General features: G+C 40.4%; 1 protein-coding gene across 3 annotated transcripts in view; it reads right to left on the bottom strand.

Moving 5' to 3' along the window:
- Positions 1 to 17,145, bottom strand: part of APPL2 (adaptor protein, phosphotyrosine interacting with PH domain and leucine zipper 2) — a 59,482-nt gene that overhangs the window by 22,167 nt on the left and 20,170 nt on the right. For 2 of the 3 annotated variants that reach the window (XM_026868366.1, XM_026868363.1), the window contains 3 exons: positions 12,163 to 12,265; positions 1,965 to 2,024; positions 1,398 to 1,469 (listed from right to left, as the gene is read on the bottom strand). In XM_026868366.1, the coding sequence (XP_026724167.1) occupies positions 1,398 to 1,469; positions 1,965 to 2,024; positions 12,163 to 12,186 (156 nt within the window). In that variant the 5' untranslated portion in view covers positions 12,187 to 12,265. Of the gene's footprint in view, positions 1 to 1,397; positions 1,470 to 1,964; positions 2,025 to 12,162; positions 12,266 to 15,928; positions 16,730 to 17,145 lie in introns of those variants that run through there. The other variant, XM_026868365.1, reaches the window with a different exon arrangement.

Here is a 17,145-nt window from a genome sequence, read left to right on the forward strand (position 1 = left end):
TCTAAAATTCAGCACACTGAGACATATTTTAAAGCACTTGTATGATGCTGTTTAGGATGAAGGCAAGTCTCCCATGTCAGCAGTGGCATGCTAAGAATATTAGATGGGTTCAGGTAGGACAACTATCAATCACACCTGATGCTGCAAACTAGGAGTGCACCAGACACTGACATGATACCCTGTCCACTTGCTCATGGTATCCTAGAGGCCTCTAGGCAGGGTTACACAGGTGAGGATGAAATCAGTATTTCCCACTAGACAATATAAAACTAAATCAGGACAATTCAATGCCTGTAGAACAGACAACTGAGAAACAGGTACAGAGGGTAGCTAACACACAGAAAAGGAGGCTGAGGAATGGAACAAGTTCTTGGAAGGAAAAATATGACTGACAACTGAACAGAGAGGCTTTAAACTTTCTGCTCCCAAATGGGATGGTTCTCTTGTACCTGGGAAGGAGAAAGTTCCTGTTTTAATTGATTTGTAGTTTACACAGGCAAGTACAACACTTGTGACAATAAATGCTCCTTTCAAGTATCCCCTGAGAGCAGATGTGCAGTGGGAGAAGCCTAAGGGAAAAGATAACCTTTGGGATTCTTCTCACTACATTGTTATGGGCTCTAAAAATTTTAATTTATTTTTTGCCCCACAACCCTCCTATCTCCTCTTCTCTCCCAGACAGTAGACCTTTTGCCTTCTTAACGGAAATTAAAAGTAGACTAAGAAGAACAACACCACTTCTCTGATGGCACAGCCCTGTTGACAACAGAACGAGAAAAATGTGGCAAATGATACTTAAGCAATAAGGACCTAGATACTAAGATTATATTGAAATGTTATATGGGAAGATCTAATAAGAACATTTAGAAAGGTGCTCAGTACTCAGCAACAACCTACAGAGAGTAGAAGTGTTCAGTGCACACAGCTGTAATACCTAACCTACCTCCAGCAGGCATTTCTGCAGACTCCTCCAGACATCTCTGGATTCTGTGTGATCTCACAGCAACTAACCTGCAACTTTACTAATTCACAGCTGCCCTATATCCATTCCTGGCAGGTTTTGGCTCAAACTGCAGTGTTTAAAGCTTAAAAATGTAAATGCCATTTTTAAATGGAATTTAATTAAGAATGGCCCCTAGATGAAACGCCCTGTTTCAATCTCTTTTCTAATTCCCCTATTTAGGAAGTTCAGCTTTGCTCTGAGGACAGCATGTGGGACAAAGCCACAGAAACAGCTCTAACCATTATGAAACAGCGATATTATACTTCTTTTCCTCCAATTAAATGATTCTATGAAACCCAGGCACAATCTAGCCTTCCGTGGAAAGGCTCAGAATCAAAAGAAAAACCACTGATATTCTGTATTATAAAAATAGACTATTGACAATTCAAATTACCTCATCCACAACTTTTGAAAAGTAATGAAGGGTGGATATCACTTCTTCATCTCCTTTACCTAAGGCAAAATGCTGAAAATAGAAACACACGTTTGGTCCGTAAATCAATAAAGGCAAGTATAAAATACAACACGTGTTTCACTATAAAGGTAACAAATACTCCTACAAAATACAACAAACGATAAAACTAAACAGAAAAACAGTAACATTAATACATACTGTCTTACCCTGGACCTCTTGTTTTAAATGAATGGATTTTGGACAACATAATTAATGCTTATTATACTCGTTTTAAAGTCATAAAGATACGATAGGAACAATCTGTTCTGCATCTTCATAAATTTACTAACTCACATTTTGCACCTTTTTTTTTTTTTTTTTTTTTTTTTTTAAAGATTCTTAGAAGTGACCTAACTCCCTTGAACATGCTAGGGAATCTTACAACAGCCTTCACATGAACCCAAGTAAAGCCAATGCCCTAAGCACTTCTGGAAACCACACTATTTACACAGACTTCTTCGCAAGTGCTGAGGCTGAAAAGAAATCAAAGGTGTAAGTTGAACATACCTGCTTTTCATAGGCAAGGAGCTGCTTCGAAAGCTGCTGTGTGGCAAGACACATTTCATTCTGCAAGCAAAAGAGACATGTTAATAGAAATAATGAAAGGTCTTTAGCTCTGCTGTTACTACTACTTGGTTACCAGCTTCTTGACCCAATCTGCAACTACTTATACAAATACTCAGTCATATGTAAACAATCAGTCTCAAAATATCTGCATAGAGAAGCAGTAACAACATGTACACTTCAGACCTAATCAACACACAGTTTGTACAACCATCCTGAAGAGAGGTAGGATTTGGGGTTTAGTTTGGGCTCCCCCCCAAATAACAAAACTAGAACAACCTCAGACATGACAGCTGTCATACAGGCATGAGAATATTTCATACAGGTTAACCATCTTTCCCTAAACATTAGAGCAATAAAGAGAACCAGTAACTGTGCCTTTATATAATGCATTCAGGCTCAGGGAACATACTGATGTAATTATAGTGCTTTAAGTTGATATAGGAGTACAAAACAGCACATAATTCTGTATTTTCATGGTTAAACTGGCCAATAACGCATCCTTAAGATGTGCTTACACAAAGCAAGACTTGTAGGGAGACAGTACAATTTTGCTTGACAGCTGGAAAAAAAAAAACAAAAACAGAGAAGCATTTGGATATGTCAATCTTTACTCAATGTATTCCTAACAATAGTGTATCAAATCCTCTGTTCCTGATTTGTTAACTGACTTAAAACTGGCATAAAAGAAAAAAAGAGAAGGGGAAACTGGGATCTGTCTGAACCCCTGTCAGATCCTTCTCTTCCTCAGTAATACAGAACACCAATCATTTTTCATTTAACTTAAACCAAAATAACCTATTCCTCTCTCCAAACACATAAGGCCATAGGAGTTTGTAAAACTCAGAGCAAACTCTGAACTACTTTAACAGCAGCCTTTATGCTGGGGTTGGTACAGGAAACCATTAAAACTGGGACAGTCTGTGTGCTCTCTTGTTCTCCCTTGTCATCCTGAGCACGCAGAGCACGGCACAGCTAACTATCTGGGCCAGAGATTCTGAAACACCCTTGACTTTGGCCTCATGCCACCTCTGACATAGTGCATTACAGCCTGGTGCTTCTGCACCACCCTGGCACACCAGGAAGGAGTTAATATGAACAGCAAAGCCCAAACACTTAGTCAGAGTCTTAAGTATGCCCAAATCAGAAAGAACAAAGAGATGTTGCCACAGCCTAGGTAACAGCAGCTGTATGGGAACACATGGCAGAAAAAGATGGGTGAACTAATTCTGACCAACTTAAAACACTATGGTGATAATACTCACTGGTGGCTGGAGATGGGAGAGCAGAGGCCCTCTAAGGCACAAACAAGGGCTCTGAACTGAGTTAATCTGGGTCCAAACTCAAATCATGTACATGCCATGACTATTCCCACCTCACAGCGATGGATTATTCTTGTTTCTGGTCTCACACCAATTAGTAATGAACACTACACTTTCGCACAGTAATAATGCCAAGGACTCATGTATGATTTGCAGGTTGGTTATGCAGACTGCACAGTTTTTAATATGAAAAAGCTTTACACAGACACTTGGTATATTTCCCAAGCCAGTCAATGCAAAAGGATGTCATGCTTTAAAATAAACTAACAAACCTTGCTAATGGCTCAGGCAAGGATAGGAATGAGCCTTAACTATCTGCCCACAGGCTGTAAGAACACACAAAAGACTTTGTCACCTTCAAAGCAAGAGCTAGAAAGCAATGACTTGATGACAGGAAGGATGAGACTCCTTCTATGTGGACTGATGACATTAAAAGGGTTTGTTTGGCTTTTTGTATGTATGTGGGGGGAGTCCAAAGATGAATTTAAGATTACAAAAAGAAGCAGAGGTAGGATCTTTTTCATAAACACAACCTCAAAGATAGAGCTGAGTAAACTGAGTAAGAACTGCAAGAAGACTAAGTCCTCACAGCAACTGTGATGCCATCTGTCAGTTGTACATTTGGGTCAGGGTGAGAGAAATCTTTTGAAATAAACTGAGTGTTAGAAACATGCCTCTCTTTTCCTTTTTTTTTTTTTTTTTTTTTTTTTTTTTTTTTTTCCATTTCACTTACTCCTTCAAAGTCTGCAACTGTGTGGTCTGTTCTGAATTTGGAAAATAAAAGATTCTGGCTTAAACTTGCTACCACTAAAAGAAGCTTCAGAATAACTGGCTGACACCAAAGGCATCCCATCCCTTTGTGTCAGCCATCCTCAAAGTCTAACAGTTTGGTTTTTAAAGATACCAGATCCTCAATTTCCTCACCCAATATCCAAAGAGGAACAAAGAGCATCATTACGCATCTGTGTGGGACAGTTTGAGAATGGGCAATGCAAAGAGGTGTGTGGAAGAAGCATCTTCCAGCGATCACCATTCCCTGGGAGCAGTCTCCAGTATGTGACAGGGTAATGGGGGAATACATAAACCCTGCGGGTCTCAAAGGGCTGTAAATTAACATCATATCAAGTATATGATCAGGTGACAACAGTCACATACAGATCCCAAGCAGACATTCATGGCACGCTACTCCAGGTACAGAACAAATTGATGGAAGGGCCTGACATAAAATTTACTTTGGGATATTGGGCTGATTTTGGAACAACAGCTCCACACATCACTGATATCCCACTGATGCCAGCAGGTCACATTTTTCATATATAGGTTTGGCTCTTTGTGTCAGAACACCACAAACAAACTTGTTATTCAATCCCTGCCTATGTGGAAAAGTTAACCCTGGGTCCTTCATCTTCCCTCTCAACCTCTGCTAGACTTTGTTCCCAGGAGAGGTACAAAATCATTCATTATATCACTAGGGGGAAAAAAAAAAAACACAACCAAACACACCCCCCTCCCCAAACAGCTGTAAACAAATCAAATTAAGCTAGCAAACAGAAACACAGGGACACTGCTTAAAGAACAGGAAGCAGGCAAAGTGCTCTGCTGACCTAGTGGTAATACTTCATTGCTAAACACACTGATCTGGGAAAATTTGGTTTAATCCTCCTCCCATTTCTTTCTAACCAGCCTTCTCTTCCCCCTCCCCCGATACTAATCGGTCTCAAGACTTAAAAGTTATTTGCATTGCTTCAATGTGGCAGATCCACTAAATCCAGGCAAATTATTTTAACAGGTTTTAATCCATTTCCAAGACATTTTCCCATGAAATACAGAACATCCACTGCTTTTATCCTGAAGTGACTGAAATTCAGTATACCACAGCAAAAGAAAAGCTACCACACAATCCTGACTGCCCGCTCACATCTCTTCCACATTACCTGACATTTCAAAATTTGTCAAGCATTTCTGGAGTGGGAAAACTATTGATGAGATGATGTATCAGGCAGAAACCAAATAATCCTGAACAGAAATCCAAGTATTCTATATGAGGGCAAAATTAAGCAGTACTGGGCCTCGAGAATACATTCATTTTCATTAGATGATTTTACTTAGCAAAGAAAACATCAATGTAGCATTCATGTAAAAAAGTATACTAGAAGGAAAGAAGACTATATGCAAATAAGTATCAAGCAATCTGTTATGATTACACATGCTGACTTTTTTCTTTTTTAACCTTGGCTGGCATGCTACGGCATGCTAGCCCTATTATAAAGCTCACTAACACCAGTTCAAATAGATAAGGTAATGGAAGCGGTGTCTTGAATCTAGCATTAATCTCCCAGAAATGAAAAAAAACAACAGATTAAAAAACATTGTTTAATTCTCAAGTTATTTCAGTATCTCACCCTTCCTTCAAGTAAGTCAGCAAGAAAATGTCCAACTGTTATTTTCAATCTAGTGCCAGAGCAAAAGCATGTGATTTTTCTGGGTTGATTCCACCTTCTTCATTATCACCTTTACTCACCAAGCTGTTCATATCATCAGAAGAGAGTGATTTTTCTGTAACCCATTTGTAATAAAATCCCATGCCGTTAACCATTTACTAGTGACACAGTCCATCCCTTTTTAGGGTCTCTTTTTGTATTTTTCCAAAATAAACTCTGAGGACCAATACACTGAAGTCTAACAGACTCCAGATTTGAGGGCATATAAAGGATTAAGTTGAGCTATAAATTAACTTCTAAAAACAAAGAGCTATTCCACCATGTTCAATCCCAATCCCAATATAACAAAGCATTCTGCAAAGCTACTTTCCTACTCCAGCTAAAGCTGGCATTTTTAAAACTCTGTAAGTAATCAGCACACAGAACTGCCAAAGGCTTCTTCATGTAAACAAGCAAGATACTGGTAAAGGTATTTATCCATGCACCCTGTATGTGCAGAATGATACATAATAAAATTTGGCCTACCAACAGGTAGGTGGTTGAAGGAGGAGGTCCGTGAGGCAGTTGCAGTCTTCTCATCTTTTCAGAACTAGGGAACACATTTACCTTCAAAACCAGGTGCAACACAGAAAGAACTGGGTCTTGATACAACAGTTTTATGCAGCTCTGTCTGTATGTGCCTGTCATCTTCCTACAAAACAGAGTTCTCCAGCAATCTAGTAACTGTTACATTCTTACAGGCTTAGGTTTGCATGTTAAACAGCTTGGAAACATGAGCTCAGGGTAAGAGAAGCTAAGCCTCACCAGGGTGCTCCAGCTACCCAGCACTTTACAAGATCAGGCTAACATATGGCTTGCCCTGCTGCTGATTCACAGCATGGCATCCACTCCTCATAAATGTGAACGGTTCATCTAATAGCTTCAAGAAATAGAAGACACTAGTAGAAACTCTGCTGTTAAACAGCAAAAGCAGTAGGATGGCCAGTTCAGCAGAGAAAGAATCATTCCAATTTCTTGTCAAACACTTACTCTCAGTAGGGCATCCATACATTTATGCCTCCTTCTAGTACTCAAATCTTCAGATCCTGCTTAGCGCAATGTTAACTTGCTTCCAGGTGTGGTGACAACTCCAACTTCATAGGCAGTACTAAAACCAACTCCCATGGCTTTGTAAATACATTAGGTCTCATGTGATAATGCTCTGCTTAGCTCTGTTAGCAACATATGGTAAATATGCCTCAGGAAGTGCAGAGGTATGAGATACATGCTTATAATGCATATGAACAATAATATATACAGTATTTCACAAAAGTCAGTACTGACAACTGTAATTTATTGCATGTTTTTGTCCAATCTAACATTCTACAGAAGCTCCTCTATGTTGAAAGTTTACAAAACACTAACTTAAACTTTAATGTTTCAAAAACTTTTGGGAAAAAAAAGTCTTATCATTTGAAAAGACAACACAATTGTTGCCTCAGACATGAAAAGAAAGCAATTAAAAGAAAAACTCTATCAGTGCTTACTTGTTAGTTTAGCAAGAACTAATTCAAGAATTCTGAACACTCGGGGTTAGCTATGAAACAAGAAATACAAAAATCCATGCATGCCCTAGAGAGCTTGACACCTGCCTACTGAGTTGGAGCCTAGCAAAGTCAATACACAGAAGATGCAGCAAGCAACACTGCTGAAAAATGCAGAGATGAGGTGTCATGAATTGTCAGGAGTTTCCCTAAGAGTCTTTTCATAAAAGCGCAGCAAGCCCCAGAAGTTGTTGCTGCTTTGCCTGCGTGACTCAGGTGTCAAAAGACAACTGCTCAGAGACACAGATATTAAACAGAATTGTATTTCACAGTTCCCATGCTGTTCTCTCTCTGGATACACTGATAAAGGCAACATGGGTTTCTTTTTATTCCTCGTCTGCCATCACTGCTCTTAGTATCTAGTCAGATTTGTCGGGAATAATAAGATGAAACCTCTTTCCAATGACAAAATATTGCATCTTACTTTCCTCTAACCTACCTACCTATTTATTCTTCTAATAATCAGTACAGACACAATAGTCTTCTGAGTTTCTAAATGCCATTTAGTTTCAAGTGATGATCACAGCTGAGCCATTTCTATCGTATGATGAAGAACCAGAGGTGATAGTAAAGCTCTGAAAATAATTTACTATGGCAGTGGGAAGTCAGGAATGTAACCTAGGCACACTGTGCTCATACACCATTGCAAGAGCCTCAGCATGCAGCTTAAGTAAATGAAATTTTCTAACAGTCCCTGCTGGCTGCATTATATATTGCTCAGGTAATAAAATGTCCAGAATGATGAACACAACATTCACAGGAATCAGACAGCAGTAATGCCAGATGCAGCATCAGGGTTTGCTTGCAAGGAGGAAGAACTACAGGAATAAACTCTGTAAAGATTTCCTCTGTAAGAACACTAACCTGGTAACTATTTCAGGGTACCAGAGCACAGATGGGAGAACTACAGCAGGAAGTACAATATATACTCACACGGATGTGGTTTATTTGATGAAGAAATATAAAAATGCTTCACTGTATTTACATACATGGGCTTGCCATATCAACCAAACCTCACTCCTTGCGTGCAGTTCATACATTTGGTTCCTATGACTTCTCCTTAATCACAGCATCATACACTGCATCTGCCTTGTAGCATCGCAGTCTCCTTTTCACCAAGACTCCATGTGCAAAACAGAGTCACTATACCATCACATCTGGGGTGGGCACCAAAGAGATGAGAGCATCATCCTGATCCTGCACAGGAGGATCTGAGGGCAATCTGCTAGCGATGCATCATCACCAGCTGCAGCCTGGTGTTAGCGGCCCTTCCGCACCAAGTGGCTCCAGAGGCCTCGACAGCGTATCCACTGCTACACCCTGTGACAGGATGCTGCAGATCCCTCCTTCCACTCTTAGGACAGAAGCAGTTTCAAGTCATTTCAAAGGTCTCATCTACATCATTTACTGAAGCCCATCCCAATGAATGCATCCACTCCAACAACGCACTAACTGTCACTAGAAAAGTGAAAGGCATGCGTAAGTCCTGCCTGAATACATCTAAGTCTGAAAAGTTAGGTCCCCAGCACCTAGCAGAAATCTGTAGCTTAAAAAAAAAAAAAAAAAGGGGGGAGGGGATACGAATGTTCAAAAAGATTCCTACTTTCCTAAGTGTTTTTAAAAGCTCTGGGCAAATGTTTTTCTTTCTCACATTCCTTTCAAAGGCACTGATCCAAGCATTTAGAGCAGCTTGAGCTGTCAATTTACAAACTTATTGCTTCTCTGCACACAAAGCCGTGTTTTGGGACAAATATATGCATATATCCACATGGATAATTAACAGCGTGCAGTTGGTACTAATTGCTACTCCCCTGAGACTCTGCACTGCATCCATTCAGAACCATCAACTATTGTTATTTGATCATAAGCTACAGTGGTTTGAATTACATGAAAATCTGAGTTTTCATCACAAGAAACACCAAACTTCTAGTAAACTACTCCAGAAAATCTTGAAAATATGGTTGAGACATCTGGAAAATTTTGAAGTTCAGAATGTAGTTAGAAAGAAAATAAGATTAAGGTGTTTTAAACTACCCCCTGTTTTGCGGGGGCATAAACCCTGATTTTTAAACACTGTGCACTGGTACAACCCACTGCTGTTTTGTCTGACTGCCAGATCTGTGATTCCAGCCATTTTTATGGTTATTGCTTCAAAGTAGGTCAGTAACTGTAATTCTTAGTTTATAGGTAAGGAAATCAGAGCAGGGGATGACAATGACTTTGGCAAAGACAAAATTTAAGTCAGGAAAATAAAAGGCAAATTCAGAACCTGGCTTCTCAATACTCTCAACTTTATACTCTACTAAATCTCGGTCCTTCTCAAAATGAAAAGGATTGCTAAAACTTCCTAATATGCCACTATTGAGGCCCAGGCAAGGTGTCTGCTAACAACACATCAGCTAAAGTCTATTTCCTCTCAAGTTGTGATTAGGCAGCAAAGGAATATTACACATAGATTTTTCTTAACTGTCCATTTATGCTTAGTGTACAATTCAGCATTACACTTCTCTTTCTACAGCAATTGCAATCATATAATGTTGTAATAAGCCATGTGCCTCTCAAAAATTGAGGGTGAATTCAGTCAGAAAGCATGTCTTCCTCTGAAATATTCAGAAAGGGCTCCTGACAAGCATATACTGGTATTTGCAAGGCTTGGTAAAATTAGTCAGAATTCAATGTTAACCTATAAACACCACCATTCTCTTGGGAATTATGCCATATATAGCTGAATTAAATATTTCCATTAATTTTTATTTTAAAAAAACCAAACAGATTTTTGCCCCAGTTTTAGTGTATTAAAAATATCAAGGTTTTTTTAAAACATATATAGGAAAAAAAAACCACAAGAAGTTTCAATTTTCTTTTCCACTTACATAATTAATATGATATACTTTCTTGTTACTGCAGTGTCATTTTTTTTGCTCCTACTGGATTCTGAGAACACAAACCTAAACTGAAGTGACAACAGACAGTGATTCCTAAAGAATCAAATAGCAGAAGCACCAACTTTAAGAACATGAAAGGTTGAGCCAGTGTCCTTGGTGAAGTCCCTAACATTGGTCACTAAACCTGAATTTTCTTAAGTCAGTTGTAGTGTAGGGTGCCCTCCTCCAAATCCGTACAAAGCCTGACATTAAACAACTGCTGTGCACTTCCCATACCAAAATAGTATCAAACTCAGATGAGGTATTTCAAGGAACACATCCAGTATTCACAGGTGACCAAGTATTTAAATCAAACTAAAGCAGGAAGTCTGCAGGGAGAAAGTGGCCAAGAAGTGAGAGGAAAATGAAGTAGACTCAGTACTGCTGAAAAGTACAGATAGGAAAATGTGCTGAGACAGCGAGAAGAAAGAGGAAATGTCATAACTGTGGGGCAACAGAAATGGAGAAGGCTAAAAGCTGAGATGGAAAGGAAGAGGCAAACAAAAGCAGACAATGCATTTTTTCATGAATCACAGGCCACCGCTTCCTAAAATGCCATCCTAAAAAGGCATCAGCATGGAAAAGGGACATGTAGTTCACAAGCTGGACACTTCATCATCAAACCACATTTATTCTCTGATTTCCTTCTTTCATCCATTTCAATCATACCTGCTCTTTGGTCTCAGATTTCTACCATCCAACATGCCCACACTCTTGCTACCGTTAAAGCTCAGTGACTCTATCAAAATGCCCATCGCTGACTTTCAGTGCTGATTTCATGTCACCTCTCCAGCCCCTGGCAATGTGCTGTGTTGTTTTCCAAGTATCTAAGCTGTGCTGTAAGCCTCTGATTGCTCTGTATTTGCATGGGGCCCAGGACAAGTAGACTTCGAAGCTCTCCAAAGCTGGATCTTCCAGGCGTAAGTAGCTAGGTCCCAGGTAGATGGCTCTTCCAAGACACACTATCAGTCACCCTAAAGAACAATCCCACCAAATGGACAAACACTTGCAGTAGTTTCATAGCTGAACTGCTTCCTGATAATGTAAGAATCGGGCACTCAGTCTTCCAGTAAAATACCCACACTGTCCTCCTCTCTCTGTGTCCTCTGATCTACTGGTTTAACAATAGAAAACCTGTTGTTTCTAACCTACATAAATACTTGCAAAAGTTACATGAGATACTGTGTGTGTCTTTAGAGATCTGGACGTGGTATTTTTAAATACCTAGTTTTATGCACACGGGAATCCTAGCTTCACTGAAAATCACTCAGATTTACAGTATTTTCCAAAGCACTAGGTATGATTTGCCTTCTAAGTTTTACTTTCAAAGAGATTCAGTCATCTAGGTAATGTAAGTACTTTAGAAAGTGTGTGTGTGGGGGGCGGTTTCTGCTCCTGCTTCCATGGTTTTCACCCTGACTACTTTAGGTACTCAACTTCAGTATGACTCAATGTGTACATTCTCTCTGTAATCAATGGACATAAACAGTTCCTTCTAAATGGTGAGTCACAGCATCTAAGTTACATGCCTGAAGTCAGTGCAAATACCTATCTGTGTATAGTGTCTACGTTTAGGCAAGCAATATTGTCAAGGCTGGCCTTCCAATGTACCATAAGGTAAGGACATACTACAATTTTTCTTTCATTAATTGTTTGGAGACAGACAAAGCAGGTAAGATTTTTTTCATGCATATGACTCTTTTGAATATCAAGGCAAGAAGGGGCCTTGATATCAGATGGAAAACACCCACAACTCCTCTTAAAGCACAACAGGTGCAGGTACTTAGCAACTTTCATGTAAACAACAGCATCATCATAGCAATTAATCTTCTACTCCACATCGAACAGAAGAAACACAAATGAAAAATTACCTGAGCACCATAGACTCGTTGCATTGCCTGAAGCAGCTGGTTTGTATATTCAGTAAGGGTTCCTGCATCTTCTTCAAATACACTGAGCAAAGATCGAGTCTTCAATAAAAGAAAAAAAGCAGATGGTTTTAGTCCCAAGTGAAAATATAAAAAAGAAACATAAATGACTGTAAATAGATGGTAGCAAAAAATACAAATCAATGAGAAATTCTAAGCCTTTACCTTTGCATGATTCTGTTTACTCAGAACCTCAAAACACGTAGAAATTAGTCCTTCTGTTATGGATAGGTAAACTGAGGCATAAGGAAGCAAAGTGATAAAATGCTATGGCCAAATCCTGATTCCCAGTGTCTTGCTCTAACTAACAGACATTCCTTCCAACACAATCAGGAATGTAAAAAATCCTGAATATCTGCTTGCTGACTACAGTAATCCAAACCACGTTAGACCCTGGGTCAAAAACCACTGCTTGCTCACTTCTCTAATGTCAGACTGCATTAAAAACACCCCTGTCCATGAGATAATTTAGAGTATTATTCACTCTCAACTGTCTTGAGCAACTCTTAAAGGGCCACTGCCAAAGCTAGCTGACGTAATCAGACCAAACAACTAAGTGTTCATCTGCAACAACAGACACAAAAGTATACACCCACTCAGAGATACGCTGTACTTTCTCCATTCTGGTAGCTCATCCTTGTCAGTAAACGGAGGGAAAAAAAGAGCATAATGACTTGTGTTATCTTAAAGACATAAATTCCCTTGATTTGCTTTGGTGGAATCATCAGGAATTATGTTGCTGACACAGCTCCTGAGATGGGAAACAAGGATATCTTAGAATAATGCTGAGCTCCAGAATTTGCTAGATCATGACAACAATGAAAGAGGGAATGCTGCCCCTTTAACAAACTCATGATCCATCCTTAGTCTTAACTTTGGCAAATCAAATCTATTTGATGCTAACTGGCAATGTCTTTCCATCTGTACATCTAACTTCCATGACATTAATTAGTTTCATCTGCTTATGTGAGGGGCACGCATAAACACCAGTACTTTCATAATCACATCAGTCCTGTAACTGAGCAAGTGCTTTATCTGTCCTCCTATTACAGGAATCTCCCATGTACCTGAAGTACCCAGGTTCAAATCTGGGAAATTTATTTCAAAGATTTAAGGTAGTTTTAAGTTGCTTCACTATTTTAACAGAAGGCACATGTATTCCCCCAAGGCATTTATTCTACTCTGCAAAACTCTCTGGCCATACTTTATGCTTGTCCTGAAAAACTCAAAATCAGCATCCAAGATTAACTATCATCTCTACTGAGACGTATCTAAGCCAAAAATTACTGTTGCTCAGTGGTAAAAGTACATAACTTGGGAGTCAGTCTTTGGGTTCTGTTCTAGACATTGCACGGGAGTAACTTCCATACTTTGAGTAGCTCTAAAGCTCTCAATATTTCAGTCTGCTAACGTGCCAAGCTGCTATGATACTTCCTACCTTAGAGACAGCGGCAGTGCATTTGGGAAACCAGTTTTGAGATCTTAGCATGTAAGGAGATACGTAATACAAAATACTGTTTTCAAACAAAGAGAACATAAAACCCAAAGAATGGAGAGAAGGCCAAGTCAGTGAAACAGATATCAAGAACCCAAACTTATAAAGGACCTTTCTGCAGAACTTCCCTACAAGGACAGTGGCATGATTTCGAGAGTTTTCCACACTAAGCTATTATTTCAGGAACTGAAAACATACTGCTTTTCAAAAATTACGGTTTTAAGTGTTTTATCTTCAACAGTGCATTAAAACAAGCAAACCCAGTGTCAACAAACTATCTTCTATCTATACAGTGCTCGTCTTCCTTGTTCAGTGTTACAACAGCACATGAAATGCACAGGGTATGAAGATGGTTAAAAAATAAATCTAGGGAAGGCAAAAATTATAAAACATAACACAATGTTTATCAAGACAAATCTGAAACCAAGACTAAAAAGTTAAAGAAATTGCTGGAAGTATGCTACAAATCACACATTTGTGCATGCTGGAAAAGGCTTTCAAACACAGGAATGTCAGCTACATTCCTAAATTTCACTGAATTTTTGCAGGTTCAGCTTTTCAGATATCTAAATATGGGTTGAGGTAGAACAGCTCTGGGAAATAATTTCTGAAAGTCTTGGCCTCAGTTATTAGCACATTGTTCAAAAATAATAAAAACAATAAATGATTCAAAAACTGTGGAAGTTTCTTAGAAACTTTTATATTTAAGAACACCATTTTAAATTATTACAAAAAAATATCAGCATGTGTATATTTTTGCTGTTACTGTTTTGAAAAATTCTGGAATAGCAGCTAATGATGCTGAAATAAAGCAGTAATCCAGATATTAAGCTAACATTCAGGAATCCTTATTAATAGCACCATTATCTCAGATTCTGGAAACATAGGAAAGAAATTTCTTCTTTCATCCAAGTATTTCCCTTGGTTTTAGCATGACTGCTTACGTAAATTTATCTCCTATTTTATGGCCAAACACTTCAAATTAAGACACTTTTTACAGTCTTTTTCAGCCATTCCTTGGAGACAAAATCAAGACAAAAGTATGATATTGCTGGGGAGAGAGAAATCAAGTTTCAGAAAACTGATGAAGAAATAACTTTGGCCTAATTCTTGTCGGTCTTGCACATAATTTACATACTTCAACCAGTTTATACAAAGTGAGGTTATGTCCCCATTTTACCATCCCTTTGCTTTGCTGCAAGTGACTGCACAGGGCAGACAAGAATCAGGTCACTTTACAAACTAAATGATCCTTTAAGTTGCTACAGTGTAAATTCTGTGGGACAGAGACTGCCTTTTTGCTTTGATTTTGTAGCACCCAGCTCACAGGGGGGGACTCCTTTGTGCTGTGAATCTAAAGCTCTCCCCAAGAAAAAAGTAATAAAAATATAAAAAGACTTAAAACACCCCAAGCCCTTATGCCCCCACCCCCGTTTTCTTACGTGAAAAAACAGATTTCAGCCACACTGGGCCATTATAGAAAAGTAAGCAACACCCCTCCCTCCCAAAATTTTAGGACTTGAACAAAAAGCAACGACCAAATTAAGCCAAACATCCTGCAAATACTCTGTTTTATGCACAGCCTGGTATTTCCAGTAATCACAAAGGAGATGTTAACAGCCTTCATTTCAAGTCAGAAGAAAGATGAAGACCTCCAAATGCAATTCAGTGCATTGTTCAATTGCTTTCAGTCAGTGTTACATTTTTAATCATTGAAGGAAGCGTTGAGTGAAAAGGGAAATGAGTTCACCTATCCCTGCGTGTCAAGTTCTTCAGCTCCAGAATACAGTGGGGAGGTTAATACTAAAAATGTTAATAACTGCTCATAATAAATCTAGCACATTTTGGTAAAATGTGGAACACAGAACAGTTCAGGCTCTCAGGGAACTCAGAAGGTCACCCTGTCCAAACCCCTGTTCAAAGCAGGACTGACCCTGACATTACATCAGGTTACTCAACACTTTTGCCAGTCGACAGTTTGACAATCTCCAATTTCCAAACTGGATATTCCATGTATGCCATATCAAACAGATGATGAAAATCGTTCTTACTAGGACAGGATTTCACGGAATCACAGAAAAACAGGTTAAGAAGAGGTGATCCAGATGAGCCCCAAGACTCATTAAGTCCTGACAGGTGCACGTCCAATCTTTCCTTCAATACATCTCATGACGGACTCCGTAACACCTATCAGCAATCTGCTCCACAGCTTACCTATTCATTCCTCCTCCTCGTGATCCATCAGCAGATGAGTTAGGATTACAACACAGGGCTACTTGGGAGCAGGATCCATGCTGATCCACCCTGACCTCCCTCCTTCTTTTCCTGATTCATCAATTACTTTTGTATCTCTGTCTGGACCTTGCTTTGTCCCCAAATGCAACCTTCCCTACCCACCCCTCTGTACTCACTCTTTCCCTTTACCCTTACTTCTCTCTTCCATCTAAACTTTCTGCCTTTCCCTCTCCTTTCCCAGCTCTCAAGGCCTCATACCTCTCTGCCCCTGAAAATGTCACAAAGTGATGTGTTCTTCATTTCAGTCCTCAAGGGTCACTTCTGCAGCTGTGTCACATCATGGCTCCCAACAGTGGGGCACAGGGTGCTACACTGGGCACTCTTAAGGATCAGCCCCTCTGAGAATTTATATATCTTCTGTGCACCTAGGAGCCAACAGAAGACTTTGCAGAGGGGTGGAAGGAGAAATGTCCTCTCCTGCCTGCAGTTGGGAAGGGAAGGGCAGCAACCTTCTCTCCTCGTTTCTCAGAGTCCTTCAGAAGGAGGTCATCTCCAGTGGGATTCACCTCACCTCATCTATCCTCCCTCACGGGAAGTCCCTGCATCTGCACTACCACCCCTGGGACCCTTCACCGCTCGTGGGGAGGAGCAGGCACGCTGGCGGTGACATTCCTGCAGCCCACTGCTGTCACCAGGGCCAGGTGACTCACAGAGCAGAAGTCTCCTTTTCCCTCGGGGACCTCAGGGGAAGCCAGGGCACCAAGTCATGTCCACTCATCCTTCCCCAACACCCCTCACCTCTTCAGGGCAAGCCTTACACCCAGCGAGCGCACACCAGGACAGGACAGCGTGAGGGAAAAGCCAAAGGAGGGGTTTATCTGTGGGAAGTGAGGAGAAAGGGCGCTGTGCCCCAGCCCCCTCACACCCTGCCCCTCCGCGCTATGGTGCTGTCCCCGTCCCCGGACTCCCCCAGGAGCCGACACGGCCCGGTTTGCCCCCACAGACTGCCCAGGAGGAGACCAAAGCCTTCCCCCGACGCCACCCGGGTGCCGTTCACCTGCACCACAGCATCCCGGCTCCCCGACGGCTCCGACAGGCGAAGTCCCCCTGACCCACCCCTGCCGCCCTGCTCTCCTACACCGCCAGCTGACACCCCTCTCCCGCCGCGGGTCGGCTGCTGCCCGGCCCTCCCGAGG

The sequence above is a fragment of the Athene cunicularia genome, assembly GCF_003259725.1.
Source record: "Athene cunicularia isolate RWA chromosome 1 unlocalized genomic scaffold, athCun1 chr1_part2, whole genome shotgun sequence".
Lineage (NCBI taxonomy): Eukaryota > Metazoa > Chordata > Aves > Strigiformes > Strigidae > Athene > Athene cunicularia.